Here is a 19,080-nt window from a genome sequence, read left to right as displayed (position 1 = left end):
ATTGCAGATAACGGGCCGTAATTATGAAGAATGAATAAATAAATAAATGAATACTGCAGTGTGTCTAACACAGGCCCCATATGACCGTTTGGTATCAGCTGTTCGTTCCTCATCTCAGAAATTCCCAGACGTCACTAGAGTTGTTCTGTAGAGGTCTTGCTTTTGTGCTCTTTCGGTTGTACACACATTTCCTCTACAGTCTAGATGGCTTCTGACATACATATGCTACAGTGTTCTTGTTTTCTGTTAGGAATCAAAGATGATGAAGAGGCATTACATCCATTTGTAATCATTCATTCATTACGTAACCATTAAGCCGAATTCTGAGTTTGTGCATTGTTCCATATTTTTTTCTATTCTAGAATATATTTATTATTTCGATTTTTTATGCAGATCCTGGCTGATCATGCGCACTCAGTATATTGTGTAACATCTTTCTCTCATTTCGTTCTAATTTACTAAATATCTCTCAAAGACGATAAGGCACTCAGATGCATACAGACACATTGGTTTTAGAACAGACTTGTAATGATGAAGTCTGATTTTTATGGGAAAAATATACTTTACGCTGTCAATGTTTTGTGAGGTTTGGAAAGCTGTCCCTTCTTCTGGCTCTTGCTTTCACATACTATTTACCTACCCCACCGGCTGTAATCTACTCGCCCAGACATTTATAGCAATTCATGCATTTTATCATCTGCATCTAAGTGATTATCTGGGTTGTATCGTCCTTGATATTCAATATTACTCGTCTTTTCTCAGAAGATATTTGCAAGTCAATTTGTTCTGCTACTTCTTTCAGTAAGTTAACTTTTTCAGTTGCAGTTCCAAAATCTTTTGTCATTATGACTATACATGGTGATTTTGCTAAACGGTGACAAACTGCAGCGAACGATTTCTGGAACTTTCGGGCGGATATGCATTCCAAAGGAGGAGCACCTACTTGAAGGAGTAGATAGAAAATCTTGGGAAGTGTAAGTTTCAATGATTAAAAGCATGAATGAGAACACACCAGGCAAGTAAGATTGTTCTGTTGTAGTTGTGTTTTAGGTACACACTGAAGAGGGGAATGAGCTGGAACTCCACCATGTAGAAGCCAAATTACCCTTCGCAACACCAAAGGTACGTCTTTCAACAGGGAAGGAAGGGCCACCTGCACCAACGGCAGACACCCTCAACTGGTAGGCGTTGTGCAGAGATGACTTGTTCCACGAGGCTGTCGTCAATAATCCTCGCCCATACAATGATGTAGACCCGGTGCTGATGGTTTGGTGTCATCATCTCTTGGTAATTCTCCGTAGCCCACAAGTGATGAAGGTTAACGATCTCGCCCTCGTAAAGGTAGCCTCCTCTGTAAATAGGGTGGACGACAGAAATCCCAGCACCATGCTGGCCTGTGCAACGAGCCAGTAACAAAACCGCCGCCGCGGAGGCAACTCCATAGGTTGTGACACTACGCGCTTTGTAAGCTATACAGATAGTGGCACCTCTTGTGGAGAATGTTCCATACGGTCATCTACCTTACCGTCTGCTGGCGGGCTAGCTGCCTCGTCGCTGATACCGGGTCACTGTCAGAGATTTTTAACCTGAATCTTCAAGAGGGGGGAAACCTATCTTGGAACGTATTTCCAGCCTCATGTTCACATTACCTTTTTTTCTTCTAACCCTCTCAGAGATCATTTCCAAAAGTTTGTCACCATTTAGCATAATCGCCCTACTAGTCATAATAACAAAAGCTTAGTATTCTCTTTATTATACAGGGTGAATCACCTAAAACTTGCAACGCAAATATTGAGGAAATGAAAAGTGGTGATGATGTGCGGTTTTCACAGAATGATTGGTAGTCAGCGGCTCGTATTGTTAGCCAAACAACAGATTGTAATGATAGAAAGTGTATTTTTTGTGCAAACATACACTTTTTGAAATGTTACAATGCCTTCTGACATTAGAAAACTAAAAGTAGGTAAATGAGAATGTCAGTGGTGTTTGTTGCAGGATTCTAGTGCGAGTCATTTGCGTGATATCATACTTTGTAAAGTTCACACACCGAAACCTGTACAATACCTGTGGTAGCACACACTAAGAACAAAATAGGTACGTACACCAGTTATGCGGATTTCGACCAGTAACGAGAAAACTGACGATCACAAGTTGTGTTCAAAATGACCACCGACAGCGGCCACACACGTTTCCTGTCTGGTATGGAACGACTGCTGCACACCTGCTAGCATTTCAGCCTAGATGTCTGATCAGGCTGCAGTAATACTTTGCTGCATATAATTGGGTGTAGTTGGTACGTCCTTGTAGACAGCTCTTTCAGCTTTCATGACAGAAAAAAATACTGCAAGCGTCAAATATGGAGAACGGACCGACGGCGGTACAGGTTCTCTGCGACCAGTCCAAAGATTGGAAACAATTCCTGAAGACATGCTGTAGTACATCGTACGTTATATGCTGGAGAGCCATCATTTTGGTACTACATGTTCCTCCTAGCCTGCAGAGGAACATCTTCTAGCATCTGTGGAGGATGGTCTGTTAGTAGACTGCGATACTTGTGCGCGTTCAGTGCTACAACTATGAAAAAAGGACGCTTGAGCTGATGGTTCACTATCCCACAACACACGTTTGCATTCCATGAACGCTGACGTACCACCTGACGAAGCGAACTGGAATTGCCAACGGACCAGTAGTGCATGTTTCATCGGTTTACCTGGCCATGATTGGTAAATGTGGCTTCATCACTAAACAAGATACATGATACATCTGGAGCATCGTGTCTTAATGCTCATGTACAGCCGGCCGGTGTGGCCCAGCGGTTCTAAGCGCTGCAGTCTGGAACCGCGCGACTGCTACGGTCGCAGGTTCGAATCCTGCCTCGGGCATGGATGTGTGTGATGTCTTTAGGTTAGTTAGGTTTAAGTAGTTCTGAGTTCTAGGGGACTGATGACCTCAGATATTGAGTCCCATAGTGCTCAGAGCCATTTGAACCATTTGCTCATGTACATAAGTCAACAAGATTCTCATTATCTTTTCCGTGCAGCTCTTGATGGAGAGAGATGTGATGGGGATGGAACCTATGTCGATGGAGAATGCTTTACTCATACCACTTCCTCGTACGCACGAGCGGAAGCTAACATGCATACCAACTACTACAGAAGCAAGAACATTAATTTCCGCCTCTTTTGTCGTCACTTGTTTACTTCTGTTACGTTGTCTAGGTGCTACAGTACCACTTTCATGTAATTGGTTGAAGAGGTTGATAAGTAACTGCCGAGATAGTTGCATAAGGGGGTCGTTTGAGTTGTTGCCCCGGATGATAATTAGGCGAAATATTTGTCAGGATTTGTAAGCCTTGGGTCCTTGAGGTACGGCAATACACGAACACGAGAAGTAAGTTTAAACAGTTTTATTAACAGAGGCCTATCATCACTGTGTCTGACATCCTAATTATGGTCGTATCGAAAGGCACCATGGTGAGCTAAGAAAAGAGACATATTCGCGCCCGAGGCCACGCTAGTTAATACGGTGCGCCAGTGGCTGGGCGTAAGTTTACTGACCAAGCAAACTGTCGGCATTCCAGACAGGTCGGTTGGCGAGCGCGTATTACGTACTGAAGGGCTGCGTGCAACTCGTAGACCCTTACAGTTGACTTCTATTGGCATATCCTGCCACATACACTTTACAAGAAAACTTGCATTCTTCCTACATTCTCCACACACCATGAGCATCTCAGCCATTCATTGCGTTGGTAAATCGCATCGTCCACTCACGACCTATTGCTTGGACTACCACACACTGACTAGTAAGTCGCAGCGCATTCGAGGAACACACAAGCACACTGTAAGCAAATATGGCTACATAGTACCTAACAACTATGCAGGCAGAATGGCACATACAAGTGTCGGTGTAGAAACTTAGCGCAATACGATATCTCGTAAACGCCTCGCACTAGAACCCTGGAAAAAAATACCAACGACATTCTCATTTAACTTGCTTTTAGTTTGGTAATGTCAATAGGCATTGTTCCATTTAAATAGTGTATGTTTGCACAAAAAATGCTCTTCTAAGTGTTATTACAGTCTGCTGAATGGCTAAGAGTACGAACCCCTCAGTACCAATTCATCCTCTGAAAACAGCTCAACAATAAGACTTTCCATTTCCACAATATTTGAGGTGCAAGTTTTAAGTGCGTTACCATTGCAAAACAGCCTCCTGCGTCAATATAAAGAGTCCCTTTGACGCTCTTATGAACCGGGCCGACATAGGCAGCTATGAAGGGATTGTTAGACGAGAGCAGTACTGGCGTACCTGAACGGTCTCCCTGGGGTAATCTCCTGCCAGTGCCAGGTGCCATCATCCAGCTCCTTCCTGCCGAACACCTGCACCGTCACCTCCTGGTCCAGCGAGGGCTGCTGCAGCTCGTATACTCCGTACCTGGCAACCCAGTGCAGAACAAAACAACTTCATACAGCTCTACAAAGCAAGACGTTTATTTCCCTTAAAACTGCAGCGAACATATGAATGTAGTGTGTGGCTCAGATGGATAGAGCGTCTGCCATGCAAGCAGGAGATTCCGGGTTCGAGTCCCGGTCGGGGCACACATTATCACCTGTCCCCGTTGATATATATCAACGCCCGTCAGCAGCTGAAGGTATTAATATATAATTCTAATTTCGTTCTAGACGGCTACAGGTCATCATCAATTGTGTCTTCTTTCGGACATGTCCGAAAGAGCAGACACCATATCCACATAAGTTCGTCACACTTGTCGGATTTTATGCCCAAAAAAGTCACCCTTACATAACTCCGGACTGTAACTCGACTGAAGGTTCAAATTTCGTCCGCCGGTGTGTCGGACTTTGGTCTAAGGTAAGTTTTAACCGTTTGATAAAATCTTCCTTTGTTTGGATTCTACGTGCAAAAAAATTCGTTTTTATGGAAGGATTGTGAAGTGTGCCACTTCTACAGTTTAAACTTGTACGAATGGTATAAGCACCAAAGTAGACAAATCGATAAATTCAACACAAAAATTTTGTCACCCAATCATCTTCAGCCGCTGTCTAGATACGATGGTTTAACCTTTTTCTGGGAGGTTTTTGAAGCGGGCAACTTGTACACTTTAAGCTCATAAAAATCGGTTCAAACTTTACTCGAAGGCAAATAAATGGATAACGTCAAAGGGAAATTTTTTATCGAATAATCTTTATATGTTGTCGAGATTCGATGGTTTAAAGTCAAGTTAAATGTACCACGTAAAATTCGTTCTTACGTGAAATCAAACGGTTTAAACTGAATCAAGTAAATAAAAAAAGCTGTCTTATGATAAAATCGAAAACTCGTTTTCAAAAAACTAGCTTCACTCAGATTTTACGTACAAAAACACTTTTTGTGAGGTTTTTTATGCGCGCCACTTCTGTGTTTCAGACTTGGGCATATAGGTTCATATTTTGTAAGAATATAGACAAATACATGTAATTAATGGTCGTCTTCTTTTGTGAAAGCCTTATAAGCAACATGGTTAGACAGACCATAAAAAAACCTATACCAGATCAGTCATCGTCCGGGTCAATAAAAATCTACGTCGGTTGCAGGGTATGGCGGTCTAACGTCAAAATTATGGCAGAGTAAAAGTTGGGAACCAGAAGTAGAAAGTGCTCCTCCTATAGCACAAAAAAGGAGACTATGTTCTGGACAGAGTTAAGAATGTAAAAGAAGGGAACTAGCTTTTCCACTTATCTGCCAGCTTCAAAGACATTTAAATCAAAACATCTTGACATATTCGCTCTTTTTTACTTCCCCATCTCAGTAAGCTCTCTTAAACTCACCCCTGTTACATGTATGGTGAGGGGTGTAAGGACAAACAGACACAAATTTATGAGCTTCCAGAGAGTCTGATGCATCTATAACAGGAAGTATCCGTGCGAATGTATGCATCGTAAACTTTAATGACACGTTTTGTCTTATTGCGCGACACGACACATGCCATGTTGGATGACGTGATAGTGTCATGCTATAAGACATGACGTCACGTATCGTGTTACTATGTATTGTACTAGATGATATGGGTAGTAATACCAACCACGGCATAACAGCCCGGATAATTATAATGGACATGATATTTCCGGCCGTGAAAGTTTACATTTTAGTATAAGTAAAAAAGCGTCAATATGTCAAGAAGTTTTGATTTAAATGACTTTGATGCTGCGAGTACACTACGTGATCAAAAGTATACGGACACCTGGCTAAAAATGACTGATAAGTTCGTGGCGCCCTCCATGGGTAATGCTGGAATTCAGTATGGTGTTGGCCCATCCTTAGCCTTGATGACAGCTTCCACTCTCGCAGGCATACGTTCAGGCAGGTGCTGGAAGGTTTCTTTGGGAATGGCAGCCCATTCTTCATGGAGTGCTGCGTTGAGGAGAGGTGTCGATGTTGGTCGGTGAGACCTGGCACGAAATTGGCGTTCAAAAACATCCCAAAGGTGTTCTATATGATTAAGGTCAGAACTCTGTGTAGGCCAGTCCATTACAGGGATGTCATTGTCGAGAAACCCCCCACCACAGGCCGTGCATTATGAACAGGTGCTCGACAGTGTTGAAAGACGCAATTGCCATCCCAAAATTGCTCTTCAATAGTGGGAAGCAATAAGTTGCTTAAAACATCAATGTAGGCCTGTGCCACACAAAACAACAAGGGGTGCAAGCCCCCTCCATGTAAAACACGACCACACCATAACACCACCGCCTCCGAATTTTACTGTTGGCACTACATACGCTGCCAGATGACGTTCACTGGATATTCCCATACCCACATCCTGCCATCGGATCGCCACATTGTGTACCTTGTTTCGTCACTCCACACAGCGTTTTTCCACTGTTCAATCACCCAATAATTAGGCCAAGCGAGGCGTCGTTTGGCGTTTACCGGCGTGATGTGTGTCTTATGAGCAGCCGCTAGACCATGAAATCCAGGTTTTCTCACCTCCCATCTAGTTGTCATAGTACTTACAGTGGATCCTCATGCAAGCTGGAACTCCTGAGTGATGGTCTGGATAGATGTCTGCCTATTAGACATTAAGACCCTCTTCAACTATCGGCGGTCTCTGTCAGTAAACAGATGAGGTTGGCCTGTACGCTTTTGTGCTGTACATGTCCCTTCACGTTTCCACTTTACTATCACATCGGAAACATTGGAGCTAGGCATGTTTAAGAGTGTGGAAATCTTGTGTACAGACGTGTGACACAAGTGGCACCCAATCACCTGACCATGTTAAAAGTCTTTGAGTTGCATGGTGTGCCCCATTCTGCTATCTCACGATGTCGGTATAGGTACTAAGTTCGTTTTGGCACACTCTGCATTGTTGCCAGATGTATCCAAGATGGCGGCGATGACGTATTCCAAGATAACGTCATGTAGATTTGGCAACAGCACATGATATCATGATATCATCCAAAATGGCGGCCATGACGTCAGCTGATGTCGCAAGTACTGTTATCCAACATGGCTGCCTTTGGTGGGAAAGTGCCACATCCCCCACCATGCACCCCTGGTGGGAAGTTCAAATTCCATCTGGACAATGCAACCTCTACTAACCTAAGAAAATGGCGGGAAATAAAGGACAGTTGGATTACGTCCACAAACCTAAGTCATCCAACTGCCACCTCATCCTAGGAAATGGTGGGAAGAGGACACTACCTGTGCTGGACATAAGGCTTTATTTTGTATGCACTATTTATTTAAACAATTAGAGGTAGTACTACCATCAATTGTGTTCACCATGTGGTCGGGTTCTAGTACACAGTACCACCACCAGAGTGCGCTGTTGTCCCTTCCGTGATGAAAACCAAGATGGTGGTCTGATGGTGGAGAGGAAGGGCCTCATAACAGGAAATTCAGGGGTATATTGTTTATTTATTAAAAAAATCAGTTTTTGGGGGTTGGATTTCTCTTGCTCATCTTACTATGCTGTTTGGAAACATGTAGGTCTTGTAAGAAGTAATTATGTGGAGCAAACATGATGCATAACCTAATGTTCGGCACTCCACTCTGGGTGTCTTAACCTTATGTTGGGCCCTTTGTAGGCACTTAACCTATTATTCTGTTATGTGTTTTTCCATGTCACCCCCATATCCATAAACTATTCTACCGCCATTGATACCAAATTAAGTAATTGGTTTGTCCTCCCTCCATTTCCTGGTACACTTTTCGAATTTCACATGCTTTTGAACGCCATTTCTGGCGCATTCTTCTTTTTCACCCACCCCCTTAAACTTTTGTACTGCATTTTACATAAAAAATTATGCAAATTAACCTAGTGTTCTTCACTTAACCTACTGTTCTGCTCCATGTCACCCACTCACACACACCCTCCCCTTAACTATTGTACTGCTAACAACATGTTGATATAGAAAAATTACGCAAATTAATTAAAGCGATATTTTTCACATGTATAGGGTAGTTGTTTTAATTCGGATCATCCTATTGGTCAGTGAAATCGATGGAATATAGTTAAAGTAAAAGATCACTAATAATAAATACATTCCGCCACTTGATGCCTGACGCCCCCGCCACTGCAGCAGCCGCCGCCGCCCCTGGCCCCTACCCCAACCCAACCATCGCCACCACAGCATCGCTCTGTCATCCATGGGCCGCCCTCCCTCAGGATAGCGGATTAGGGCTGCAGCAACCAGGCTGCTCACAGCGGCCCAATTGTGCTGCGTCTTCTCCTCCGCCGTCATGTCCTTGCCCATGACATGAAGAACAGCACACACCCATGTCCACCTCTCCACAGAACTCCAAGGCACACTCTCACCTACCACATACGCGAAACGCCTCCGGGCAGCATGTATGTTTACCATTGCTGCCACTAAACCTATGGATACTGACGGTATAGAAATCTGCTCCAGAATAACACATTCTGCTTTCTCCCTAGCGATCTTAACGGAATATACGATCTGTGTTCAGCCGTGCGTACCTACCCCAGTGTGACTGACACCTCGCCGCGAAATGTCTGCGTGGCGACTCACCATCTAACAGATTCTCAATGATATTCTGACGTCACATGGATATGTAAAATAAGAGCCAAGTCGACCTCTCGAAAATTGTATAGTGTTCCAGAAATAGTTAACGCTCGCTTTCTTGGTGTTTCAGCTTGTACTCAGGGAAATTTTTGCCCTAACAGAACCTGTTTACGAAAATAGCTCAGAATAACTTCGACTGCAGTCTTCCTTGCGGTGCTAACATGGTACCCCATCCATCACGTGTTACCCTTCCTGCTTTCAACATACACAAACGTTCCCACCGCTATGTAGAGACTCCTATATCCCAGCACAAAAGGATGTCTTGTGAATGAATCGAGCGTTATGATTGGCTCTTATCGAATTTACCTGCAGAATTACTGAAGCCGCTGGTATTGCAGCACCGTCCGCCATTTTTCTTTCTTTCTGCAGATGAGACTTTCAGCGGGAAAAAAACTATTTTACACAGATCGCCATATTGCACCGACAATTAAATCCTGAAAAGTACCCCTACATATAGTCGAGTACGGAAATACTTACTCAGTTACACTGCTCTACCACTGAAGACAGTAGCTTGAATATTAGAGTGCAAAACCGATCTCCAACCCAGCAATATATCACCACTTAGTGTGTCGATGTAGTAAACATAACATTTACTTTCGTGCGCCATACAAAGTCACCCGTTTTACTTCATTCGTACGTATACTGTGAAGACAGACGACACCTTATGTACTCCTCGCAGCACTAGATATTTCCATGTGAGGTATGTGGTCAGAAGTCATCCACTCCCAATGCGCGACCAGAGCGCCCTCAGCGGACCAAAGTCACTCTCACAATTGTTTTATAAATTCGGACTCGTTTCCCCTCAGCAGGAACGTGTTACTGTTTCTGTTACTGTTTCTGGTCCGGACCTACTTGCTTGCTCACTTTTCTACACCAATCTCCAGACGCTTGGATTACAAGAGCACATGTATTCTCGCATGGTTTGCCATAATATTATACAATTTTCGAGGTAATTCTCGATATCAAACACATAGCGATATCATACCGATCGCTCGCGCAACATAATTCCGAAGACACAGACTGGAAATTATTTCTCTAGAAACCTGTAACTTTAGCTAGGTCGAGCATGCTGTAGACCACTGAGTAACTAGAAACTCATCCTGTCAGCGAAGACAATTACTCGGAAACTCGAAAAAAAAATGGAGAAAACTGATATTTCCACTCGCTAACACCGATGTCGGTGATGTAACAGATTCCAAATTATCCCTACAATTACAAGGTCAACTAAGGTGTTTCTCATGTCTAGAGAACCGGGAAACGTGTCTTCCACACACTTGTTGCAATACACACGACAGTCGATCTTCTCTCAACTAAATAAAATCGCGAAATGTGCAGAAGCAGTTAACCGAACAATGTACATGGGAGAGGATAACGATCCAGCGTAAATACACATCCATATTCATTCTTCTCAGATGTCCACGCGATCACAAAAGCTATCCAACACATACTAAGTATTAGTTCGCTATTCGGTTGTCTGGAGGACAACACGGTTAATTCATCTACATTCCTACACTCCAACAGCCCTTTCCAGTCTGATAGCTCCTACCGTTAACGGGAAATGTGAATCACCCCCGCACAGGTCACCAGTGCTGTGGGCAGAGCACGTACAGATAGAATCATCATCCAAAGAAATCTGTACTTACAACTAAATGTTACGATTGCAATCTCAGTTGAACGACATTCAACAATCAGCGAAGTATCGGTAATACACCCTGTTGACGGCTATGGCTCTGGAAATAGAAATATCACTACCATTCTTATGACTTGACATATTCTTCCCTTTGCTATCATGGTACTCATCACAAAATCCATACCTTCCTTTGCACATGTCTGTACACAAACACATAGTTTACAAGCCTGATGCTCTAGGCGAACCTATCACGCACCCCCTACTACTAAGTATAATACATCGTCAATAACTGATCGCTGGCAATATTAAATAATACTGACTGAAAATCAACGATGGGTGGGCATGTCTCATAATTTTTTCTTGCGAGTGCTACCACCGTGTCTTAGAAAGAGAGGTTTAATCGTCTTACAAACCGCTAGATGTTAAAAAACCCGACCCCAACAACTACTCAAAAATGTTCAAATGTGTGTGAAATCTTATGGGACTTAACTGCTAAGGTCATCAGTCCTCTAAGCTTACACACTACTTAACCTAAATTAACCTAAGGACAAACACACACACACCCACGCCCGAGGGAGGACTCGAACCTCCGCCAGGACCAGCCGCACAGTCCATGACTGCAGTGCCTAGACCGCTCGGCTACAAATACTACTGTATATTACTGTCACAAGCGGTCTTGGTCCTACATGTGCACACAAGTATCCACGTTAAAAGCTATATCGGCTTTATAAATCTACATATGGCGATACCTACAAATCATGTAGCTTTTCCAAATACCGAGATGGTGATTGTAGGTATGTGTATTATCAGACCAGCAGTCCGGTTACACATAGCCCATGATGCAACATCATCATAAAATCGCAGAATTTTGAAAGTGATTCAGCTAAGGAGCTGGGTATGAAACCACCCCTCACGCAGCTGTCGCTAGATATCTCTCCAGTATTTGTAACACATTCTGTCTCAATGCAATGTGTGAGAGTCGTTGATACATCCTCTGGGCTAGAGGCAATGGTTTAGAAATGTACACTAGCTTTTCAGATCTCTAGTGTTACGCTATCTGCTAGAAATGGAGTCTATGATTTGGAATCAAGTCCCTCCATTCAAGCACATACCTGCGTTGGATCACAGCCACAAGTGAATCAAAAAATGGTTCAAATGGCTCTGAGCACTATGGGACTCAACTGCTGAGGTCATTAGTCCCCTAGAACTTAGAACTAGTTAAACCTATCTAACCTAAGGACATCACAAACATCCATGCCCGAGGCAGGATTCGAACCTGCGACCGTAGCGGTCTCGCGGTTCCAGACTGAAGCGCCTTTAACCGCACGGCCACTTCGCCCGGCCAAGTGAATCATATTTCTGGCACTCTCGTATCTCGAAGCAAGTCACGTTTCTCGAACCTGTCTACTACAGTAAAATTCCAGCCTTGAGAAGATGAGGATTTTTGCTACTGCATTGTGGTGCACTCCAAAACTACATACAAGTACTACAGATCCACGTCCATTCACATCTATCCCCCACCCAAGATGCTATATTCGTTATTCTGTACCATCAATCAGAGAAAAATTACAAACTATAAAAGCTCAACTAACTTCATTCGATAGAGAACTAGATAAGATTTTTACCGCATCTCCCTCCCATATATCAAAAACAAATACCACATGCATGCAGGCATCGAGCACATGTGATGATGTTATTAAATATACAGGTATTGATGAACTGTACAGACCAGTTTAAAGTTCCATCACCTGTACTCTAGTTGGATGATCACATCCCATGGACTATACTGCAAGCTGCAAGAGACGCCCCCTGCGGCACTGTCTCATTGTTTGAAACATTTTTTTTTTCTGCTCTAACACGCTGTGTACACTACCGAACATGTTTTTCTGCCACTACTTCGAGGTCTGTGTCAGGTTCTAAACTGACATTAAGACGTGCTGATCCACTGCCTCTTGCAGACAATGCGGACATCACCGCAAAGTACCATTCTCCAAGACGTCACACTGTGACACGCTTGACGTCATTCAAGATGGCTGCTGTGACGTCAGCTGATGACGCGACTACCATTACCCAAGGTGGCTGAAAAATGCCACCCCTGCCAAGGCCCCGTGGGGGAAGTTTGAATTTTGGAGGGAAGATAGGTCAATTGGGTTGCCTCTAGATGTCGAACTGTGTAAATCATATTGTTACTGCTGTTACCGTAACACCACACACACTGGATGATTTTAAATAAGTCATTTACAACATAAAGAAATTGGACGAGATTTACGGCGTTGGCGTGCGTTTCCAAACTACATTTAAACTCATCTGTCACATTCGACTGATTCCTCATAATGTAGTCGTGTATGTGATAGCTGTTTCAGTGCTAGCCATCCCCAGAAGTTGTCACCCTGCCACAAAACTCCTTCTACAACTCAAACAAGCGCTGGCAGTCAATCATTATGTTGTTACCAACAGCGTGCCAGTGGACGGATGGGATGGATAAGACACCGCTCAAGTACTGAAATAATAAGCATCATAGTTGATACTGTGAGCAATTTTACGCTAATTTCAACAACGACCACTGATGTGACAGCGTGGTTTCCAATTTCAGTATCATAGCTAAACCACCCCTTCTCCACTTTGCGAGTATCATTGCGAATGTAGATAGACGACTATGCAGTACGTCCATTCATTGTTAATTCTCGAACACATCCATCATCAAAGTATATCAGACAGCACTCTACATATTTCTAACGCATCGAGCATAGTGCTTAATTTACGATCCATCTCTATGCTGATGGGAGTCAAAGAGCATTCTCACAAGTCTTAGGGTAAAATTAGAGAATGAAAGACCCCCTAACACTGTCATTGACGAACCCGATTTGCTACCGATTTAATCTGCAACCAACCAGAAGTAGACCGCTACATTCCACATCTTGTACATGAACGGAGCTTACTGAGTCCCCACCGATCCAAGTACACAATATTTGGCAAAAATGGCTCTGAGCACTATGGGACTTAACTTCTGAGGTCATCAGTCTCCTAGAACTTAGAACTACTTAAACCTAACTAACCTAAGGACATCACACACATCTATGCCCGAGGCAGGATTCGAACCTGCGACCGTAGCAGTCACGTGGTTCCAGACTGTAGCGCCTAGAACTGCTTGGCCACTCCGGCCGGCACACAAGATTTCTCAAGAGGTGCCCATGTCAAGGAGGTTAGCACTCCCTATCGATGTATAGTAACAGATTTGAAAATAACATGTTGTAAATGCTGTCAGTTAAGAAGAACAGGGAACGAAAGATTTTTATTCGTGATGGAGCTCCAGGTGGTTGGAGTCCGACGCATTTTTACGTAAATCAACCAAGCTATCAATTTTAAAGCATTATTCCAGAGTCTAGGTAGGATCAGTACCTGGAAGGTAGTGGTAAGAGAGAACATAAACATTTGCACTCCTAAGGCTACAACGTTCTGCACTTAAAACGGGCTATAATGTTAGATCGCTTGCGTTTCCAACCTATGAGTCATATGGAATGTAGCACTGTTAATATTTCAATGTAAGAAATATAATTCAAGTGCGGGACATACATCCTTCTTCCAGTTTCTCTACGATAAACTATGTTACTGAACCATAAAACTACTGTTGTGAAACATCGGCTGTGTGTGATACGAGCACAATATAGCTTTGCAGAGATGTATAGCATTGACTGTTCACATCCAATCATGGTTAAGAAATTATACTATGCCTGCCTCAGACCTATGTAAAATGATCGTTAGTAGCGGGGGATACCTCCTACAAGGAAACAGATAAATGGATAGCAGCAGCGTCTGACAAGTCATTCCGCCACTAACTCTGTAAACAGCACACCTGTCAGGTAAATGTATACACAGGGATTGCATGCCTCACAAGCACCTACCAAATTAGTTATGACGCCGAAGTCTTGATTTTACACCCAAGATGCGATAGGGGGATGGAGTACATCGCATAAATCATAGTTCGTTTAGGGGAATGTGTCATGTTTCATCACACATGAGATGGAAGTCCTCTGACGACCGACAGGTTTACCGTTAACGATCGCAAGTAGACAGTGCTTTAAATCACATACAGAGCACGTGGCTGTATATGAGTAGAACGCAGGCTATGTCATGTGACTGATGCATCCTGACAGAACAGTGGAAAAATTGACCTGTAGCAACCACTCCCTCTCTAGAATGCATCATCAGTCAACCATTAATTCATACCCCGTTACAGCTCCATGTCAATCGATCACCCCGTCCACTCTCTGTTATCCTTTAACGCAGATGCATGTAAGTTTAGATGCAGATGGTTCTCTGTCTTCCTGAGAAGCGTCAAATACAGTAGTCAACTCGCGTGTATCACTGGTACCTCAAAAGACACACAGTATAATGCTACCTTAACAGAGAAAAATTGACTGCTTTCCTGATTTCCTTCGCTTCCATGTCGACGTTTTCTTGGATTCCTCTTGCTTCCACATACTTCTTCCCCTTACTGCCACGGAAGGCTCCCAGGACCCAGTCCCCTCTCTGGTGAACCAAACTTCGAACATAGAAAATGTTTTCGTACATAGCGCTTGATTGGTCCACTGGCAAACCCTATCTCAGATGCAACGTGTGGTGTATCCACTTCCAAACATTGGTCACGATATATGTATAGTGTGCAGCAGATTCACACTCGAATGGTAACTCGTGTGTGGTATATTGTGGATCTGCATCCCAACACCGCTTCGTACATTGTGCATGGCAGATCCACCTTCAAACCCTATGCCTTGTGTGACATATTGTGGATCCGCATCCTAATATCGCTCTAGTTAAGACACCCAGAGTACAGTGCTGAACATTAGGTTATGCATCATGTTAGCTCCACATAATTACTTCTTACAAGACCTACATGTTTCCAAACAGCATTGAAAGATGAGCAAGAGAAATCCGACCCCCAAAAACTGATTTTTTAAAAAATAAACAATATACCCATGAATTTCCTGTTTTGAGGCCCTTCCTCTTCACCATCAGACCGCCATCTTGGATTATGTCACAGAAGGGACGATAGCGCCCTCTGGTGGTGGTACTGTGTACTAGACCCAGACCTTGTGGTGAACACACTTGATGGTGGTACTGCTTCTAATTGTATAAATAAATAGTGCATGCAAAATAAAGACTTATGTCCAGCATAAGTAGAGTCCTCTCCCCGCCATTTCCTAGGATGAGGTGGCAGTTGGAGGTTTGTGGAGGTTGTCCAACTGTCCTTTGTTTCCCGCCATTTTCTTAGGTTAGTAGAGATAGCCCAAGTAACCTTTCTTTACTGCCAACATTCAAACTTCGCGCCAATCTCTAGGAAGAGGTGGCAGCCATGTGACTTAGGTTAGTGGAAGTAGCCCAAGTGACCTTTATTTCCCGCCATTTTCTTAGGTTAGTAGAGATTGCATTGTCCTGATGGAATTTGAATTCTGTGCTAGGGGGCACGGCAGGGATGGTGGGGTATGGCACTTTCCCACCTAAAGCTGCCATTTTGGATAACGGTTCTTGTGTCATCAGCTTACATCATGGCCACCATCTTGGATTACATCATGCACTGTTGCCAAGTCTACACTCCGCCATCTTTGATGACGTCATCGCCGTCATCTTGGATACATCTGGCATCAATGCAGAGTGTGCCAGAATGAACTTAGTATCAATACTGATGTCTAATGACTGCTGAGGTCGCTGATATGGATTACCTGGCAGTAGGTGGCAGCACGATGCATCTTTTATGTTTTTGAGGGTGTCTGGATACTTTTGACCACATAGTGTCAGTCGAGAAGCTAGTTCCGTGTATTCACATCCCTAACTCTGCACAGGACATGTTCGACTTTTCTTTGTGCTACGATAGGAGCATTTTTCATTTTGTTATGTAAATAAATTATCTATTGGACAATTTCGGAAGCTCCAACAGGCTGCTCTCAAGTGATTGTATCTTCTATACAAAGGTGGCAACCTCAAAGATTGTAGCGAAATGCATGAAAACCTGCAGAGGATCGATTATTGGTGAAGTACTGGCAGTTACCCTGAACGTAAATAAGTGTAACACATTGCATACAATAAGTAGGAGACCTATTACTTTGTGATTATGCTGTTAGTTATAAATGACAGAAAACAGTGTGACATTTCAATCACCAATCGCTACGTGATATTCATTCATTTTTTTCACCATTTCGTGATTAATTTTGTTTAGAGTGTAGTGGGCTCATTTTCTAGGAGGAAAGTTTTGCCTTTTTGTCACTGGGGAGGTATTCTCCCGGTGTGGTTTCTGGGTCCTCTTTGTCAGCAGGAGGCGCTCGGTGAATCTCATTAGGAAGGGTGGAGGTCCCCTGATAGCAAGGCAGTTTTTGCGGAAGTACGGCTGCGGCATCTATCGGCGGAGCGAGCGCCCCTCCTGACCTCGAGCGGAAGGCGCCAGTGTCATCTACAGAGAATTATTGAGCACAACAATTTTGCCTATTCTGTTCAGACATCAAAAGACGAAACAGCGAGACGCTGCCCGACCAGCGTGGGAACGTCTGTTGCTTTTGAGCAAGAATTTGGTGTACCCAGTCGATTTGAGTTCCCCTGCCATCGTGCTTACTGCGAAGGAGCTGACCAATCTATGGGACACTGTTCCATCGCAGTACCAACTTCTTACTTGTTAGGAAGTTTCTGCAGCGTTCTCCATGTTTTTTTTTTTTTTTCGAGAAATAAGTGATGTTTTCATTAGTCAGATTGGCGATAACACTGAATTGTCCCATTTCTGAAACGAGAGAATTGTGTAGGTGTATTTATGCTTTGTCATTCAATCATCACCCACTGTAAGGGGCACTCGTCTCCTGGCCGCTATTTGGCGCTCATAGGTGCACAGTTTGCTGACTTTGGTGAAATGTAAGTGTCGCAATTGTAGCAGTGCGTACAGCATGATAGGCGGTGACCTTTGACAGATATCAGTACAGTACACCATGCCGGTGCATGTTTTAGAGAACACAATTCAACTCATTTTGTTGAAGTTGGGGCCTCCAACAGACGATCCCTATGTGATCCTATGTTGAACCAACAATACTGTCAATTACTATTGCAATGGACCTGGGATCATCGAGACTGGAGCGTGGATCACTGGAAACCTGTCGCCTGGTTGAATGGATTACGTTTCTTGTCACAGCATGTCGATGGTTGTATCCCTATACAGTGTCATCCAGATGAATGGCTGCTCAACACAAGTACACGCCACAGGCGCAGAATGGTCAAGGCAGTGGGGCACCAGGGCTTATATGTGAGCTGTGGTAGTAATCGAAAGCACTATGACAGCTGTAAAGCGCGTGAACCTTACTGTAAACCACCTGCATCCCTTCATGCTTGATGTATTCCTCGAAGACCATCACGTCTTCCAGCATGGTAACTGTCACTTTCACGGTCCCAAAATCGTGTTAGAGCAGTTTGAGGAGCTTGATAACGAATTCATGTTGATGTATTATTTTATTCGTGGCTGTAATTTAATATATTTTTATTACGCTTTATCGGGCAATACTGAGCCTACGACTTATCTTAGAAGATAGATTAAGAAAAGGCAAACCTACGTTTCTAGCATTTGTAGACTTAGAGAAAGCTTTTGACAATGTTGACTGGAATACTCTCTTTCAAATTCTGAAGGTGGCAGGGGTAAAATACAGGGAGCGAAATGCTATTTACAATTTGTACTGAAACCAGATGGCGTTATAAGAGTCTAGGGATATAAAAGGGAAGCAGTGGTTGGGAAGGGAGTGAGACAGAGTTGTAGCCTATCCCCGATGATATTCAATCTGTATATTGTGGAAGCAATAAAGGAAACAAAAGAAAAATTCGGAGTAGGTATTAAAATCCATGGAGGAGAAATAAAAGCTTTGAGGTTCGCCGATGACATTGTAATTCTGTCAGAGACAGCAAAGGACTTGGAAGAGCAGTTGAACGGAATGGACAGAGTCTTGAAAGGAGGATATAAGATGAACATCAACAAAAGCAAAACGAGGATAATGGAATGTAGTCGAGTTAACTCGGGTGATGCTGAGGGAATTAGATTCGGGAACTAGACACTTAAAGTAGTAAAGGTGTTTTGCTATTTGGGGAGCGAAATAACTGATGATGGTCGAAGTAGAGAGGATATAAAATGTAGACTGGCAATGGCAAGGAAAGCGTTTTTGAAGAACAGAAATTTGTTAACATCGAGTATAGATTTAAGTCTCAGGAAGTCGTTCCTGAAAGTATTTGTATGGAGTGTAGCCATGTATGGAAGTGAAACGTGGACGATAAATAGTTTAGACAAGAAGAGAATAGAAGCTTTCGAAATGTGGTGCTACAGAAGAATGCTGAACATGAGATGGGTAGATC

General features: G+C 43.4%; 1 protein-coding gene across 1 annotated transcript in view; it reads right to left on the bottom strand.

Moving 5' to 3' along the window:
- Positions 1–19,080, bottom strand: part of LOC126231919 (structural maintenance of chromosomes protein 5-like) — a 192,946-nt gene that overhangs the window by 154,635 nt on the left and 19,231 nt on the right. The window contains exon 3 of the mRNA XM_049942426.1: positions 4,309–4,434. Within this exon, the coding sequence (XP_049798383.1) occupies positions 4,309–4,434 (126 nt within the window). The remainder of the gene's footprint in view (positions 1–4,308; positions 4,435–19,080) is intronic.

This window comes from Schistocerca nitens, chromosome 1 (genome assembly GCF_023898315.1).
Source record: "Schistocerca nitens isolate TAMUIC-IGC-003100 chromosome 1, iqSchNite1.1, whole genome shotgun sequence".
In the NCBI taxonomy this organism is placed as follows: domain Eukaryota; kingdom Metazoa; phylum Arthropoda; class Insecta; order Orthoptera; family Acrididae; genus Schistocerca; species Schistocerca nitens.
The sequence above is the reverse complement of the archived record's forward strand: the minus strand, read 5'-3'. Positions and strand labels throughout refer to the sequence as shown.